At 35.7% G+C, this 18,265-nt stretch overlaps 1 protein-coding gene across 1 annotated transcript; it reads left to right on the top strand.

Annotated features, from left to right (window-relative positions):
• The first annotated feature begins 10,307 nt into the window (after positions 1–10,307).
• Positions 10,308–12,307, top strand: LOC113039678 (homeobox protein Nkx-2.5-like). Its single transcript, XM_026197689.1, has 2 exons — positions 10,308–10,997; positions 11,602–12,307. Exons 1-2 carry the CDS (start codon positions 10,703–10,705, stop codon positions 12,117–12,119), a joined length of 813 nt encoding a protein of 270 aa, XP_026053474.1. The 5' UTR covers positions 10,308–10,702; the 3' UTR covers positions 12,120–12,307.
• Positions 12,308–18,265: the final 5,958 nt, after the last annotated feature.

Here is an 18,265-nt window from a genome sequence, read left to right as displayed (position 1 = left end):
GTCATTTACTGCTGGCTGATCGGGTTTTAATAAAAGTTGGCTGTCTATGCAGTAGAAACTGAATTTAAGACACTTAATACAGCTCAAACAGACTATACAAGATTAACGAAAAATAATAGTGTCCGAATAAAGAAAATGTAGAAAAGGAGGAATCTTTTATAAAAAAATCTATACTAAACTGAAGTTAAAGGTAATACCACATTTTCCTCGCACCTTAAATACAGTACATGCATTTTGTGCAACATGAATGATTTACTGATTTTTGTCTAAAACATGAAAGAGGATCCCAAAGTGATTAATAAGATTTTCATTTTATTTATTTTTTTTATTGGCAGCATATTGAGGATGTGCATTCTTTGCATGTTTGAATTGTTATATATCCATTAAAGTATAGCTGTAACTGTAACTGTTACACTGAATTGGCAGTCAAGATCATTCTGATAGTAAACTGACATGTAATAAGGTGAATAGCTTCGGATTGTTTCCGTTCTTCCCAAACCTATGTTCTGAGAATATGTAAGTTTGGTGAGTGGGTTTAATAAAGGCATATTGCTTTATTACAGCAAACAATACATGTGTACAGCCATCCACTGTAATTACAGCAGTGAATTCCACTACTTAACTGGATGGGGTTAAAAAAAAAAAAAAAAAAAAAAAAAAAAAACTACATAAAGACCAGTTGCTTTAATAGATCTCACCTGCATTTCCCAAAAGCATCTTAAGTAGATTGTAGAAAGCATTGCCCCTATGGTCTCTACAATCTGATTACGCTTATGATGCATTTGGGCAAGAGTGTCATGTCACTGTCACATCAACATTTTGGAGAAGGCCTTTTTCTGTTCCAGCAGGCCAAAACCTCTGTCCACAAGCAACGTTCATTTAGAAATGATTAACTGTGGATGAATGTGACTGATTGCACAAAGCCCAGATCTGAAAAGGATGTGAAGAGCTTTCTCGGATGAGTGGAAGCTCTAAAGGGAAGCATTAATGGGTTTGGTTGGTTTAGAAAGGACATTAAGGTATAGTATCTGTGTATAGTAGTGTAAATTAATGGACAGATCCACACTTTTCAGTGTTATGAAATGAGCTTCTGTGACACTCATTAAGATGCTTAAAATACATGCTGTTGTGACCGATCAGCAACAGGACCCCCGTCCCCAAAGAGAAACAAGGGTTGCTCATGCCTTCAGAGATGAACTTTCTTAAACTCACTTCACAAACGCGCTGAAACTGCAAAGTGGTTTGGTTCTGTTCTCTAAAGAGGCCTGGGGAAAGGAAGCGAGACGAGCCGAAGCGAGGCAGCAGCTATCTCTAGCAGTGGGGAGGGAGATAATTTCATGGTAATTTGGACGAGTCCTGAAGGGTTTTTTTCATTTTCTGCACAAGTTCACAGGAGTAGGTGATGCGGCAGGGCTCAGCATCGATTCAGTCATGTTCCACTTATTTAGTCATTCACTTAACTCACTCACTTGCAAACATCCTAAGTAGATTATGATGCCAGGAGCGACAACTGTTAGCAGAGGCTCAAGCATCACGCTGCATACATATGATTCTCAGAATCCTGGATGTTCTTCCAGCTGGAATATGGTTGACTTTTAACCCCACCAGTGCATGCTTTTATTACACAAGATATTTCTGCTTTGGCATTCATCCATCCATTGTCACATTCATATTGATGTCAAAGCCTTGAGCACCTTAACATGTGATGACTGCTAATTCTGGCTGTCTATAGAACTGTATATAACCACAGTAATGATCTATATTTTAGGCCAGCCCCGAAGTCAGCATCACCTTGCCTCTTCTGACAAAAACCTAATAGGAATTTTCTGTTGTCTTTTGGATTATTGTAGAAAATAAGCTCTGTGACCAATAAAGGTTTATACTTACACAACATTTGTGAATTTTGAAGCATAAATACAATCAGCAGAAGTAAAACACTAAAGTTAGGATATAATCAAACTACATTCTGCAGCCCTCCTTAGCTTTATTGTTTTTTATAGATATGTTAATCTTGTATTTTATATAAATGTGAATCAGATGCTTTCTAGAAATGTGAATCGGACATATTGGCAATGGTTTACTTTCAAACAGAATTCAAGGGGAAGAAAGACATTTTTTAAGAAGCTGGGAAGCTTTAGATTGCTATGCATACATTTATCAAACTTGTATATCCTGCTTTATCCTCTATATCCTCCCAATAACAGTTTTGTATCTTATTTTCTGAAAGTGTAGTCCGTTTTCACTGATTTTAAGCTGCTATAGCACGCGACGCCCTCTGTTGGTCAAAGCTAACATCACATGACTGAGACAGAAGCCTGTAGATTTTTTTATTATTAAAAAAACATTCATAGAGGATTCTCATGCATTGACCTGAAACCAATGAGCACTTTAACATACAGTATGATCTGTCATGTTTAAATATGATTGGTAATTCAGTATAGTTACTTGCCAGGCAGTTTTCTATTGGATTCTCACATTTATACGGAATATGAATCCGACATTTTCTACATATCTGAATCTGACGTTTCTTATATATGTAAATCTGGCATTTGCTATCTAAATCTGACATTTTCTGTAGACATGAAGGACATTGTCTATATACTGACTGTATGTGAACCTGACAATTCCTATAGACTATATCTGAATCTGACAATAAGGGAATACACTGTAATGTTAATCAATTTCTATATTTCTGAATCTGACATTTATTATATATACTGCATATGTGTGTGTAGTTTTCTGTGCTGGTGAATACATACCAACTCATGGGGACTTGTGTCACATAAGCTTATAAATCAGATGTTTATATATATATATATATATATATATATATATATATATAAAATGCATATGAATGTGCTAATTTCTATTTATTTAAATCTGGCATTTAATAGTTTACAGCACTGGAGGAAAGGAAAGTACATTAAAATACATTTGATAAATACATATAAAACCAGTCCCTCTGCAGTAAACACAAAATATGTTCTTAATTATGAAAAAGGTCAGACCGGAGTTTGATCAGAATGTACTTTCTTTGCAGATTAATTATAATAATTAAATAACAGCCAGCTTCCTGAAACTTTGTTGATCACATTCTTACCTTTATATTAATGTGACAGAAGGCTAATGCAAACAAAGATCTCTATTTCAGCACTGTATGTCTACATCATCTCATGTCCCATGTAGCTCGGGGAAGTGGGTTGCTATGTAAGGCTAGCATTGGCAAAAGCACAAGCAGTGATTTATAAAGAGGAAAAAGGAAGAGGGCAGCAGTAAAAAATAACACAGGGATCCAGTCCAGGGTGCAGTCCCAGCTCCTAATTGGACCATCATTGCCATCCCGCCATTTGTGGCTAAACTGTCTAAACAAAAGCTCTTGGACCTCAGCTTCCCAAATCTAAAGCGACGCCTCCTGTAGTTTTACATATTGGAGAGGCCATGTGAAGCTCTCTCCAGTGACCGACCCAACCCCGAACAACATACACACACAAGCTGTGATCTGTGTCTTCACAAATAATTCTGTTTAACACCAGAACAATAGCAAGCACCTTATTTCTGTTCTTATGACAGCTTACATTGTGAGGTCAGTGTCTTCACTCGTGCTGCAGAAACAGTTAAAGCAGTGTCACTGACTGCATCATCGTGGTTTCTTTCTATCATTCTTATTGCGGTTATGCTCAATCCTCTCTTCTCTTTTGACAACTATCAGAAATCACTGTATGCATGGCAAATCTCTGCCTGGATGAACAGCCATCACCTGAATTTACAAAAAAACAAACAAATAAAAAGCACTTGTTTATTCCAGCCAAGAACGACCCTTGCCAACACCTTGTCATTTCAATAGACAACTCAACCATCTCACCCACACAGAAAGCCAAAAACCTTGGTGTCACACTGGACAACAAGCTGTCCCTTACTAACCTCAGTCAAGAATGCTCCTGCAGAACAGAGCAACCTTATGGTGGCATTTTTTTTTTTGCTAGGTTGTGTTTTATCACATTAGTAGCACAGCTCTGTAACTGTACTCGTTTTGTATTTGCACGCTTCCATGCTAAAATGCTAAAAAAAATAGACTTTAGTAAGTTGAGAAGATCTTGATATGAACATCTTTCTAAATGGCTTAGTATAGTTCACATTAAAATGGAAATGCTGTCACTCGTCACCGAGGAAAGAAAGGGATATAGGTTCAGACTAACATGGGGATGAGCGTGATGACTGAATTTTCATTTTTGGGTAAATTAAAGATGTGTTGTTTTCACATCGATGCAATAGAAGAACAATTTTTGGTTTCCTCAAAGAACCTTTCAGTGATCAGTTCCTAAAAGATCCAGCATTTTAATAATCTTAAGAAAATGTCTTCTCTATAAAGAGCCTTTTGTGGGATGGAAAGGTTCTTTGGATGTTAAAGCTTCTTTGACAATCCATCAGTGCCAATAAGGAGCTTTTATTTGTAATGTATCCTTTGTACCCATTTACATGTATAAATGTAAATGAATAAATGAATGCGGATGGCACACTGTAGGTCAAATCATTTGTTCTTAGAAGAAATGTTTAAGTTCACACTGAAATGATTTTTAATTACAGACTTGGCAAGTCTGAGACATTGTTGAGATCTCTTCTGAAACCATTGGGGAGACAAGAGATTACTGGGATCAGTCTCTTATCAGAATAATCTGAGAACTGGGAGACGTAAGCGAAACTCGCGATTTTCTCCCCGTTTAATCCTATTGCTGTTTAGGAGAAACAGTTGAGGTAATGAAAAGTGTCATACCTTTTCATACTGAATGAAGGGAACCTTTAATTCACCCAAAATTGCAAATTCAGTCATCATTTAGTCACCATCATGTTGTTCCAAACCTGACTTTCTTTCTTCTGTGATGAGATTAATGTTGCAACAGCATGATTAACAGTCGGTCTGCACACATATTGTAATGGAAATGATGCACTGAGGAGTCAGCCACAGGGGAGACAGACAAGAACCGTAATGAGAGATAATGTTTGGTTATCTGTCAAATCACTGGCATCTCCCTGAAACTGGAGAAAGGATTTCTCAAGCCTTCTCCTTATCTTCTCAATTGCCTTTTTCAACACGTTATACTTTCTGTAACTCTGACAAGTATCTAGGCCTAAACTCATGACAGTGCGGCACTTAATCTGTGCTTGTGGCACTTACAGCACTAAATTAAGACCGCTACAACACCAGCAAGCTGAATGACACTGAGTGCTGAGTATATCCTGCATAAACAGTGGAAATGTGTTCAGTTCTCGTGTATAGGTTAGGAGGTTTTATTTACAGAAAACTTTGAATTTACTGAAAACATAAAACATTATAAAGTGCTAACCAATTGTAAAATAATCCCTCAAAATATGCAGTGTATGATGATCCAATCTTTTTATAGTTTTTAAACTAGAAAATCGCTCAGTACAAGTTAGGGTCAATCAACAGACTCTGTGACAATGTGAAAAAAAAAAAAACAAGAAAAACATATAGTTTTGTTTAAAGTTGTGTCTAATTTGGTATGGAAGCATATGGGTAGCATTATTCAATTTGGGATGTAATATGTATTGGAAAATGTAAATGTAAATACAGAAATGCATTGCCATTTTACATATTGCATTGTCATTTTGCATATTACATCCCAAATTGAATAATGCTACCCATATGCTTCCATACTTTAATTTTGTTTCAACCCCTAAAATATGTTAAAATGACACAAATAAATGAATAAAATACAGTCCTGATGCATTTTCTCTCACTGAATATCCTGTTTCACTCAAAAATACACAAAGGTTTGATGTTGGTAAGATTCCTTGGCTTGGAAGAGTCTTTTATGCATCTAACTGAAAAAAAAATACAGTAAAACAGTAATATTATGAAATATGATTTTCCTCTCCAGCAGGCGGCAGTGTTCACTAGGTCTTTCCACTGAGTGTAATCACGTGACTAGAGACGTGACACCTGTCAGTTGTATCTCTAGGGCAGTAAAGCCTCTACAGTATCATTTACCTATAAGTATCCCTAAGAAATATTGTAAAATTAAATGTTATGTATATTGTTCACAGGTACAGTAACCTATATGGCTTTGGGGCTATCAAATATAGTAGATCCCATTTAATAATTATCTTTTATATATTTATTTATTAAATTATTTGTTTTATGTTTTTATTTTTTTTATTTTTTTTTTTTAATCCGGTCAAACGTATTTGAACTGAAGGCTGGGCGATTAAATTAAAGACATTTTCAACCATCAGTGATCTGTGCTAATTTTTATAATTAGACTTACAGGGACATCTAGTGGAAAGAATGACGACATGACAGCAATATGGATTACTTCAGGTTTTCCATAAAAATAAAATAATAATAATAATTGCCATATGAACTATATAACATTTTCTTTTCATCCAAGGAAACCAAATTCAATACTGGTGGTGCATTCTGGCAATATATTATGTTATTAGAACACAAATATCAAAATTCTACGCTGACAGCTAACACGATATGTTCTAATAACATTAAGCTAATGCTATAGAGTTATGAAAACGTTTTTCTGAATGTTCTCAGAATGTTATTGTAATATTAGAATATCAGAATTGTTCTACCAGTATGGTAACGTTACTTTTAATTGTTCACTGAAAATTTAAAGGATGTTAGACAAACATCCAACTGAAACATTATATATATATATATATATATATATATATATATATATATATATATATATATATATATATATATATATATATATATATATATATTATATATATATATATATATATATATATATATATATATATATATATATATATATATATATATATATATATATATATATATATATATATATATATAGGCCACTTAACACTTAGATTTTCCGTGTCCGGTGTAAACCTCTTCATCCAGGACTCTCTGTCAATCAGAATCCGTCACTGTATGAGGTTATGGTTACTGAATCTCGAGTAACGTTTTGATGGAGTTCTGTTTAAAGGAAAGGCTCGAAGGCGAGTGTTTCCTTTCAGCAGCCATCAGCGCTCTTTTTTACAGCATGATTAATTACGGTTATTACTTAACTACCGTCTTACGTTACACTGCCGTCATTGGCAGCGAGATGGAGCCCATAAGCTTCGCTCAGAGGCCAAAGGATTCGTTGAGTTTTGTGAATGCTGCCTGGAGAACTCGTGAACACTCTGCCTTCCACAGATGCGCAATTATATAGTGATTACCTCTTCAGTGAGGGACGGGATCAAAGCTCCTGCTCCTACTGGTTACACACAGAGAATATACAGCCTGTCCCAGGTAAAAGCGTAACAATGCCTTTTTCTTCTCACTTTGAATTGCATGCTCTAAAATAGGGCCTATTGTTATTTCAAATATAATATCGAAAACAATCGAAAGCATAGGCTACAATTAAAATCTATAAAAAGCACACAATCCACAATTGTCAAAAATATGAACAATAAGAATATTAAATTAATTTTAAACTATATTTAGACTAGATACAATTCTCGCAGCCGACAAGAAAAACAGTAAAAGTTCACTCTGACCAAAGCACGCGTGTGTACCACAAACAGAAACAGGTCAACACAATAATAATAATAATAATAATAATAATAATAATAATAATAATAATAATAATAATAATAAACTATGTACAACATGAAAACATCATTATTCGTAGATATGGCCCAAATCCAAAAAGAGTCGATAAGTATAGGGAAACTGGTTTAAGTTGTCACTTTTTTTTTTTTTTTTTTTTTTTTTTTTTTTTTGCTATTGTGAAATGATTTCCAGAAAAATAAACAGATAAGTAGTGAAATTAAATAGCAGCCGTAAAATGTGAAAATAAGAAATTATGTTTTTTGATAAAAAATAATAAATAAAAAAATATATATATAGGCTATATATATATATATATATATATATATATATATATATATATATATATATATATATATATATATATATATATATATATGAAGAGGAGTTTAATTTAATACTGATATTTAGCCCTTGTCACAACTTCGTTGTGTGACAAACATGCCCCACACTCCTCTAAATTTATATTTTAATTTTGTGTGACATGTTTGTTAACACAAAGGCAGTTTCTGGTAAAATAGAAGTGCACTTAATTAAATTGAAAGTGCATTTGTTGTTTTTCCCAAAAAAATATTTATAAAAAGTCTGTATCTTCATATACTATTGTAACAATGAAATAAAAGTTGTAGTCGAAAGTACATTTTAAACAACGTTGACATTGTTAACTCAAATGTGTTGACTAACATACTAAAGCACATTTGAAGTACTTGATTAATTTTAACTGTAGTAGTCCATGTGTAATTACACATAATTAAATTAAATAAGTTCCAATAGAAGTTACATTAAAACAGTGTAGTTTAGTTTATGCTTATGAGTTCATTCCGTGGTAATTCACTTTAACCATACTTCATTTAAATATTAAATATGTATATGTAAGTCTCTCTTAAGTGGATAAAAAAAATCACTCTTACGTTCAAGTATCTGGATTTAATATAAATTAAACCTATAATAAATTTATGTTTAATTGCAAATAGCTTGCAACTGTCTGAAGACATTATACTCAGTACATGTTTATTCTTTTAAACTATAGCCTATGCTAAAGTTTACATCTTTGTCACATATGCATGGAGTAAACATCAGCTGCATCGAAAATTTTGAACATAACAAAAAATAATTTGTCTACACTATCACTGGGGAGCCAGTTATTACAACGACGTGATGAGATTTTCATAACTTTAGATTCTCTTCAGTCACTTGTAACATTACGAACATTTCACTTCATTTGAAAATAACATGTTTTTTTATTATTTTATTTATTTATTTATTAGTAGTAGTAGTAGTATTTTGTGACGGACAAAATTCTGATCGATTCTGATGACCTAAGGCGACTGTTCAAATCAATTTAAAATAAAACCACAAATAAGTAAAATAAATGATTAAAATAAAACACGACATGCACAACTATACACAAATATATATAGTTTGTATATTGCTGAATTAGATGTGGTTAGTGGTGTGGTTTCTGTCATGCAGGCAGGTGAAGTGTCATCCGGTGGTCGCGCGGCGTCTCAACCTCACTCAAGCATTGCAGCCTGGCGCCAGAGACTACATCAGGTGTAGGGTTACTGTTTGTTGTGGCCTGTGTACACTAATAGGCCTGTTGGATGTCACCTTCTCGGACATCCACTCTGCATCCCCGAAGAACCAGAGCAATTCAACCCTGATTTCACGAAGATGAACGGAGGGTTTCCTGCAGACTGGCGCAACATAGAAGGAATCCCAGCTAATATTAGCGAAGATTCGAGAAAGTCACATTACAGCACTGTTTGCGCAATATATTAAATAACTGAGTAATATATATATTAAATTTATATTTATATAGTAAATTTATATTTAACCAGATAGGCTGTATTAGCTTGCACGTCTTAAATACACAGCAGATTAACGCGGATATAAATAAGCTGTAATTATTCTTACTTTCATTGGTTAATAAACAAATTATTACAATTTATTCTTGAAAGCTAATGAAAATTAGCATGAACACATACTGTATGCGAATTTAGTTAATAGGCTATCATCATTTTTATGGTTTGAAAAAAGTGAATTTCCCAGTGGTTCTTTTTTGTTATATTTAGATTTATTCAGAGCTGATTGGTTGCATAAAGTGAGTGTTATGAATATATGTTAAATGCTTCCAGTCACGAAAATTAAATTTCATAACAGGTCTATTAGTAACGCTCAATTTCTAAAAGAAGGCCTTAGCATTAGAAAAATATTAGGCCTATTATTAAATGCAATTGTTACGTTAAATAATTATTTCTACCTGGTGTTACCCTTACATTTAGGCTTGCTGTGTAATTACATATATTAAGATTGATTCTTTAATGTTAAATAACTAATACATTTAGATGTTAACACATGAAGCACATTTATATTTAGAGATGTAGCACACTAACATCGATTTAACACTAACATCAATGGCTAACATAACAACTATAAAATCCAAAAGTAATGTTGTTTCATATCTTATGGTCAAGCTAACACAAGCCATCTTAATGCTTTAATATCGCAGATGAACTGAAATTAACGTTAATTAACGTTTATTTCCACTTGAAACAGCCCTTAATAAATTTATTTAGTTTTTGTAACCTAACGTAGTGATATGAAATCGTATTTTTATTTTTATTTATTTTTTTATTAAAAGCTGTTAGTGTTAGATTACCTTGTTTAGGCCAATGTGACAAAATAGTGTGCACTTATTCAAAACTGATCATCAAACCACTCAACTTGAATCTGCGTGAATGGTATTTCAGTCACAACGATCCTGATTTGGAGACTTTTATTAACAGACTAACACTGTGGTGAGCTGGGACAGGTGATGATGGGAGGCACAGAATGGGAGGAGTCCATCTGAGATAAGGAGGCTCTCTATTAGATAAGAGCGCTTCTCTCCGCACCTTCAGCCAGCAGCAGAAAGAGGAAGATAGAGGACACTCTTCATCTCGTGGAGATTCACATATATAGCCAAACACCCCAAAAGGAGAATTCACTACAGTTTACATCTGTGGGAACTTCACGAAGTCAGCTGATGTTGCTTTGAATTTGACCCAGGTGAAACGAAGAACCTTTCTTCCACCTTCATTCAAGCACGCACGCAAATCTGTCGCGATGCTTCCGAGTCCTGTGACCTCCACTCCGTTTTCGGTAAAGGACATCCTCAAACTGGAGCAGCAGCATGCTCTGCACCCCAGTGGATTGATGGGTGTTGAGCAGGACACTGTCCCGCTGCAGTCGCTTCAGCTTCAGTGCATGCACAGCACACTGAGCCGGAGCCTGGAGCTCCTCTACAGCCCCGACACACACAGCGTGACCGCCGGGGCCCTGGATCCAGACCACTGCGACATCGTCAGAAGCTCCTGCGGATCTCCAACGGAGGAGGAGATGGACCCGAGCGAAGAAACAAGTAGGGCATTTACAGTTAATACTGCTGTTCAATCAATGCAAGGTGAAGGGAAATTAAACAATCCAAGTGTTTTTGTTACAACCAAAACAGTTTTTTATAGCCTACCGTTCAAGAATATTTTCAAGTTCCACAACCAACTTTTTTCTGTAGAAATAAAAACACTGATCTCAGAAACATCTCTCACTCTCTCTCTCCTCTAAAGAATATAAACAATAACCAGTGGTTCTTGATATGAGGGGTGTTAACTGCCAATAAATATAATACAACAGGCCTGTAATATTATCATTGGCTCTAAGCCCAAATCAGTTCTATATTATGTAATATAACAGACACAAATTTTGCTGTCATATTCGATCTTTTAAAGTTTCTAAAACAATAAAAGCGTTATTAGTCATTTTATTAGATGTTAGCAGCCCTGTAGTAGTAATAGATGTCATTGTATTTGTAGTAGTAGGCTACTATAGTATTATTAACAACCAAAATAATAGAATTTGGAATTTTTTTGTATAGGCTACTGATCCCCTAATACTAATCAATGCTTTATAACGCATTTAAGCATGCATTTTATACTTATTGTGTTTATTTATTTATTTCACCCAAATAGGCATGTGTCAATTTGACGATTCGGGTTATACTGATAGAAAAGAAGAAAGAGCCGTGGAGAAGCCGAAGCAGAGGCTGCGCAGGAAACCTCGCGTGCTCTTCTCTCAGACTCAGGTGTTTGAGCTGGAGAGACGCTTCAAGCAGCAGAGGTACCTGTCAGCACCCGAGCGAGACCACCTGGCTCACGTGCTGAAGCTCACCTCGACACAGGTCAAAATCTGGTTCCAGAACCGGAGGTACAAGTGTAAGAGACAGCGGCAGGACAGAAGTCTGGAGCTGGCCGGTCCACGGAGGGTGGCGGTGCCCGTGCTGGTGCGGGACGGCAAGCCCTGTCACGCAGCTCCGTACAACGTCACCGTGTCATATCCCTACAATAACTATTACAACAGCTATGGAAATAACCCATACCACTGTAACTTCACTTCTGTACCACCGTTTGCCAACACAAGTCAAATACCCAACCACTTTGTGGATATGAATTTGGCGACGGGAGGAGTGGATGGGATCAGGACTTGGTGAGACCTGCCTTGAGTCCTGGAAGAGAAGATTTGGGATTAAGACTATTTCATCGAATGGCACTGGCAAAAAACGTTGAGGAAAACATGCTGTCATATCCTATAAATTGTCTGATTTTATATATAGCTATTTTTGTTTTTATATCGCTGGTTTACCCAACAAACACCAAATAAAGACTAAGTATTTAATAACGTTTAGCTTGAATGAGATTTTGTCATGCTGCTATTTAGAGATTTTTCAAGAAAGCTAAATTATGCAAAATACGGCTTTTATTGTGAGATGTGTTGCGGATCCCCGACACATAACATATATTTTACATATCAGTTAGAATGCCGGTGTCTAAGAGTTAAAATATCACACTATTTGATATATATTTAGATCCCACTTTACAACAGCCTCATTTTTTTTTTTTTTTTTACTATTGCATTTTTGTGTATGACTTTCCTTCCTCAAAGAGTTGTAAAAAGTCCAGTGAACATAACATTTTAAACGATAATATATACTACAAACTGTTTGGGAGTAGGCTATTTAAAATTAAAATATTAAAATGATAAGTATATTATTGATAAAGCTACGTTTTCAAATGTATATATGTATTTATATGTATGTATAGGCTATGTATTTATTTATTTATTTAGCCCAATGTATGTGGACTAACTTGGAGTATGATTTTATGATTATTATTATCATTATTATTATTATTATTATTATTAGCTATAATTTTATTGTTATTTTTAAAAGAAGACAATTTTAAAAGAATTGGTCTGTCAGCTCGTTTAGGTTGCAGACATATTAACTCTTGCAGTTATAGTTATATTAAATCTCGTGGTTCATTGGAGAAAGTTTAGTTTAGTTTTCTTCTGATTCGATCTTTAAATTTAGTTTCGTTGGCATAACCCAGTGTTGATTCGGTCATATTAAATATTTTATAATACTAATAACAAGAAAGAAAGAAAGAAAGAAAGAAAGAAAGAAAGAAAGAAAGAAAGAAAGAAAGAAAGAAAGAAAAATAAATTTCATTTAGATTTTACCATATGAAACGTTTTAGGCTGCTTGGGGGAAAATAATATTATTTTATTATAACACAATATTATTATCTCCTATTTAAATTTTTCGTTTGTTTTTAGGTTATATAATAATAAAAAAATAAATAAATACAGATACAAACAATAGCTTCCTAAATAAGTGATTTATACCGTTTTACATGTTTGTCCCTTGAGAGACAGTGGCATAAAGATGTGTCACGAATTTAAATCACGAATAAAGAGCTTCAACGCGAATTTATTTTAAGATCTAAGATAAGTCCAATCGATCGAACAAAGACTGTAATATCGTAAACTGAACCAATTCCATTATCTCCCGATCTTACCGCTTTCCAATGAGCTTGTCATTACACTCACATTAGCCAAACAGATAAAGGAGTTGAGGAGAGTGATAAGAGCGAGGATGCAGCGCTGAGAGTAAACAGATCCGCAGACAAACCGGCACTCGTTCAGTCTGCTCTCTCGATCTGTCAAGAAAACGATTCAGATCAAATCTTACAGCGAGCGAGCTATAGCCGCGTTTCCACCGCAGGAACTTTACCCAGGAACTAGGGACTTGGTCCGATACTTGGTGTGTTTCCACCGCAGGAACCAGGAACTAAATAAAAGTTCCGGGTAAAAAAATGCGCCCCAGAAAGTCCCTGCTGGCGAGGTGGTACTTTTTTAAAGTTCAGGAACTTTCGGGGGCGGGACTTTGGCGCTAAACATCCTGATTGGTTGAGTTGACGCAGCATTGGTTGAGTTCAACCACCATTTATTCGGATCAACATTTTCAAAATATTACTGTTATTGTGTCATGAAATGTAATTTTAAAAGTATTTCAGGCGAGAATGTAGTTGTTTAAAACTCAAATCTGTTGTTTATTTATAAAGACAGCGCCTATTTAAAAATGTGTTTCGCCGATCTCTGCGACGGTGAGCTCCACTCGATCAGCGAGAGCTCAGTCCTCATGTATCCGCAGAGAGCAGCCTCTCCTGGGATAGACCTTCTGATATGTGCCGCTGGCTCTGATGTGTCTTTAGTGGTTAAACATAACATATAATTCAGCTGCGGGGTAAATCTAACAGGTTTTCTTTGGTCTGTATTCAATTTATCTATATGTTAAAATGAAAATAAAAAAGGCAAGTCTATATAATATTTCGTTTCATTGTAATGGCTGTATATAACGTTACACTTATCCCTGAACTAAGTACATTTCTGCAGCTGTTATTATGTTTAAATGAAAACGAAAGGAGGCAGTGGTATTTTATATCCTATTTCGTTTTATTGTAAATATACTGAGGGGGAAATAACAGTAGCCAAAGCGATCTGAGTTCACGCAGCATTGGTTGAGTTCAACCACCATTTATTTGGATCATTTTCAAATATTACTGTTATTGTGTCATGAAATGTAATTTTAAAAGTATTTCAGGCGAGAATGTAGTTGTTTAAAACTCAAATCTATGGTTTATTTATAAAGACCGTGCCTATTTAAAAAATGTGTTTCGCCGATCTCTGCGACGGTGAGCTCCACTCGATCAGCGAGAGCTCAGTCCTCATGTATCCGCCGAGATGCAGCCTCAAATCGGCTAGACCTTCTGATATGTGCCGCTGGCTCTGATGTGTCTTTAGTGGTTAAACATAACATATAATTCAGCTGCGGGGTAAATCTAACAGGTTTTCTTTGGTCTGTATTCAATTTATCTATATGTTAAAATGAAAATAAAAAAGGCAAATTTATATAATATTTCGTTTCATTGTAATGGCTGCATATACACATATCCCTGAACTAAGTACATTTCTGCAGCTGTTATTATGCTTAAATGAAAACCAAAGGAGGCAGTGGTATTTTATATCCTATTTCGTTTTATTGTAAATAGGAAAATTGCAGTAGCCAAGACGAGCTGACTGAAGTTATCAAGTACGCTCCTGTTTATAGATTTACCGGACTTGCGTCGTCGCGGACATCACACTCCCGAGTCGAATGCACAAAGTCTGAACTAACTACCGAAGATGCACGTCCAAAATCAGCAACAAACAAATCAGCAGTACTTTGTATTGAGAAACGCGCGCAGACCTACGTCACCAGTCTATTTGCCTAATCTTCCCGGTACTTTACACCGCGGTGGAAACGCAGAAAGCAACAGGTGATACTAGATCTGAGAAACCAGCCCTCCAGGAGAACCTTTACTACTCGGCTTCAACATTGGAAAATCGCATCATGGCATTTCGTTCAGAATTTCATTCTGCTAACTTTAGTAGATGCTTCTACAACTCAACCAGCACAACTATAAAACACAATAATGATATATATATATATATATATATATATATATATATATATATATATATATATATATATATATATATATATATATAGTATTTATTGTACTGTATGGTATTTATTTAAACACTTTCAAAATGGCTTTCACTCTTATCAGCCATTTCTGAAAAACAATTAAACATTAATAGAGGGCATTAATGAACAGACTATTATGAGCAATCAGAAATGTTTCACTGAAACTGGTGAGGGAGAGTAACTTCAGTCCTATCTTAATGGGCAATTTATTTCCTGTTTAAGACTGTGGATAACCAAGACAGAGCTGGAACACACTCAAGAGGCTCGTCAGCGCTGAGTTCAGATAAGGGAAGAGTATGTGGCTCGGAGCAGTATTTAGCAGACTGATATACGTAGCTAAGAGCAGTATTTAGCAGCAGGCAGACAGAGTGGAGACTACGGCCACTTCAAGAGATCAGATAAGCTGTGTGTGTGTGTGTGTGTGTGGGTGCTTGTCAGGGTCTCTATGTGGATGTACTGACCATTAATATGGGAATGTGTGAGGCTGTGTACAAGTATTATGATGCATGCAAATGAATGAGAGATGATGTGTTGTGTCAGAAGTATTGCAGGAAGAGACTTACTCAGCGAGCCAGCGACAAACACAGACAGGGTTAAGACACAGCAGGCCATGATCTCCACTTCAGGCTTGTCACTCTGGAAGACACTCACAGAAACTTGCTCCACAGTTCTGAAGGAAGTGGAACTGGACGAAGGGTTAAAGGTTAAAGGTCAAGCCGACTTCATTCCGTCTAATTATTTGTGAAATGGTGAAACCACAAGAGGAGTCACTGGACGGAACTGTTTAAGTTGGTCAAAAAGCCGTAATGTATCTCTCTAATTCTGTAACCTACACTAATCCTGCAGGGCCAAAACACAAAATTAGGAAAAAAAATATAAATTGATCGAAGACATTTGATAGCTCTGCAGAACAGGTTTCTTCATTTTTCCTCTGAGTGGGTCATCACTGGAGTTCACAAACGGCATCGATGAACTTCAACCAAAGCAGAACTGAATCAAAATGTTAAATCACTAACAATAGGAATGACAAAAACAACCTATACTGCTGGAACTTGTCGGAGCACACCAAAACTTTAAAACAGGACAGGGAGAGTGGCAGCATTTAAAGAGACTTGAAATGCGAGCCTTCAGCATTTTCCTGAGGCAAACGACGTCCTTAAGGACACTGACTCTGCTTTTACTACATCCAAAGAGATGTTTTGGACATTTTGTCTGTATAAATACTAGACGTCTATAGAAAAGACTCCCATGCTCCCTAACAATGCTTACACTACACATCTGTCCACACTTAACAGACGTCACTCAACTGCCTCCACATATAAACACACTCATATCCCCTGGCAGGACACACTCCAACTGAGTGGAATACCGGCAAAACTGCATTTTAACAGCCTCAATGTCAAAAATGCATTTCCTCTGCTCTGCTTATTTAGGACAAATGTTGTGCAACTGATTGCCATTTGCCATTTCATCATCTCACCGCCAAACACATTAAAATTAGCCCCACTGAATTTGAACTGATCTGGATAGTATAGTATCTGCCATTAGATCTCTTCATAACCAGAATTTTAGGATCAAATATACAAATACTGTTATCTATATAGCACAATGCAACCAAAAAAAACAACAATTGTAATTCCAATCCTGTCTGACTAAATAGCTAACTGAATACTTTTGTATTCTATAGCATTGCATTCCTGTTAGCTCTTGTTAGAACATTATGGTAAAAGAATTTGTGAAGGAGTAACATATCTTAAATTCTTCCATCCATCCATCAGGCTAAAAAAAAAATCACTAGGCTCAATACATTCATCATAATTATCGTGTTTGGTTTAAAATCCCAGCTACACTGGTTTGTGCGTGGCAAACAGAACAGGTAGTTGCCTGAAGCGAAGCGCTGGTTGTTTGTTCAGGGATCACCCCGGCAGGAACGAGGAGGTTCTGTCACTCAAGCTTTCACCCCGCTGTCTGTCTCTGGGCTTTATCTGTGTCTCAACTGCCAGCTTTTCTGCCCCAACCAGTCATGTCACATGCAAAAACATCAGTCTGAGACTGAACCTCATTACAAGACAAGTATTCTCTCAGGTTGCTATGATTCATGGGTCGATACACTCAACAAAGAAGACCTGACTATAAAAAGACAAGCTGTGTGACCCATATTAATTAAAAAAGAAAAAATGCAAGGAAAGGGTGTGCTTAAAACAAGTGATTATTAATGATCATGATGTAATCACTCAATTTAAACAATATAAACTATAGCACTGTGTGAAAACTTGCTTCCAAACTATTGCCCCTCCAGGAAAGTGTGATAAATGATGATTTAAAGTGCAGTCCTGTGGCTCCCCCTGCTGTTTGACAGATCCACTTACACTAACTCTCAGAGAATGGATGCAACGAACTCTAATTGATTGTCATCGTTTTATAAAATACATTTTAAAACAGTAAAGTATGACTTTTCATCTCACAAAACTGTGACTTTTCTTCTAGCAACTGGACGTTTTTATCTCACAGTTCTGATATTATATCTTACAATTCTCATTTATTTCTGGCAGTTCTCTCTATTTAGGAAGCTTCCGTAACCCTGACAGAGTCCGTTTTTCTACGTACAGTGTACACATTACAGTTACAGTCTCTACATAACAAACTACAATGGAATCCTTTATTTTTGAACATTTAAGAATCCCACACGTTACCTTTAAGACTTTGATGACTGATCTACACAAAGAACTACAGAGCTGCAAGTGTAAGCTCTTTTCTCTGGCTGACAG

Source organism: Carassius auratus, chromosome 22 (genome assembly GCF_003368295.1).
Source record: "Carassius auratus strain Wakin chromosome 22, ASM336829v1, whole genome shotgun sequence".
Lineage (NCBI taxonomy): Eukaryota > Metazoa > Chordata > Actinopteri > Cypriniformes > Cyprinidae > Carassius > Carassius auratus.
This window is presented reverse-complemented; position numbering and strand designations above follow the sequence as displayed.

Bases quoted from the DNA above. Each gene is read 5' to 3' on its own strand.
- LOC113039678 (XM_026197689.1), top strand. From the start codon at position 10,703: ATGCTTCCGAGTCCTGTGACCTCCACTCCGTTTTCGGTAAAGGACATC. The intron at 10,998-11,601 runs GTAGGGCATTTA...TCACCCAAATAG, and splicing joins GGACCCGAGCGAAGAAACAA to GCATGTGTCAATTTGACGAT.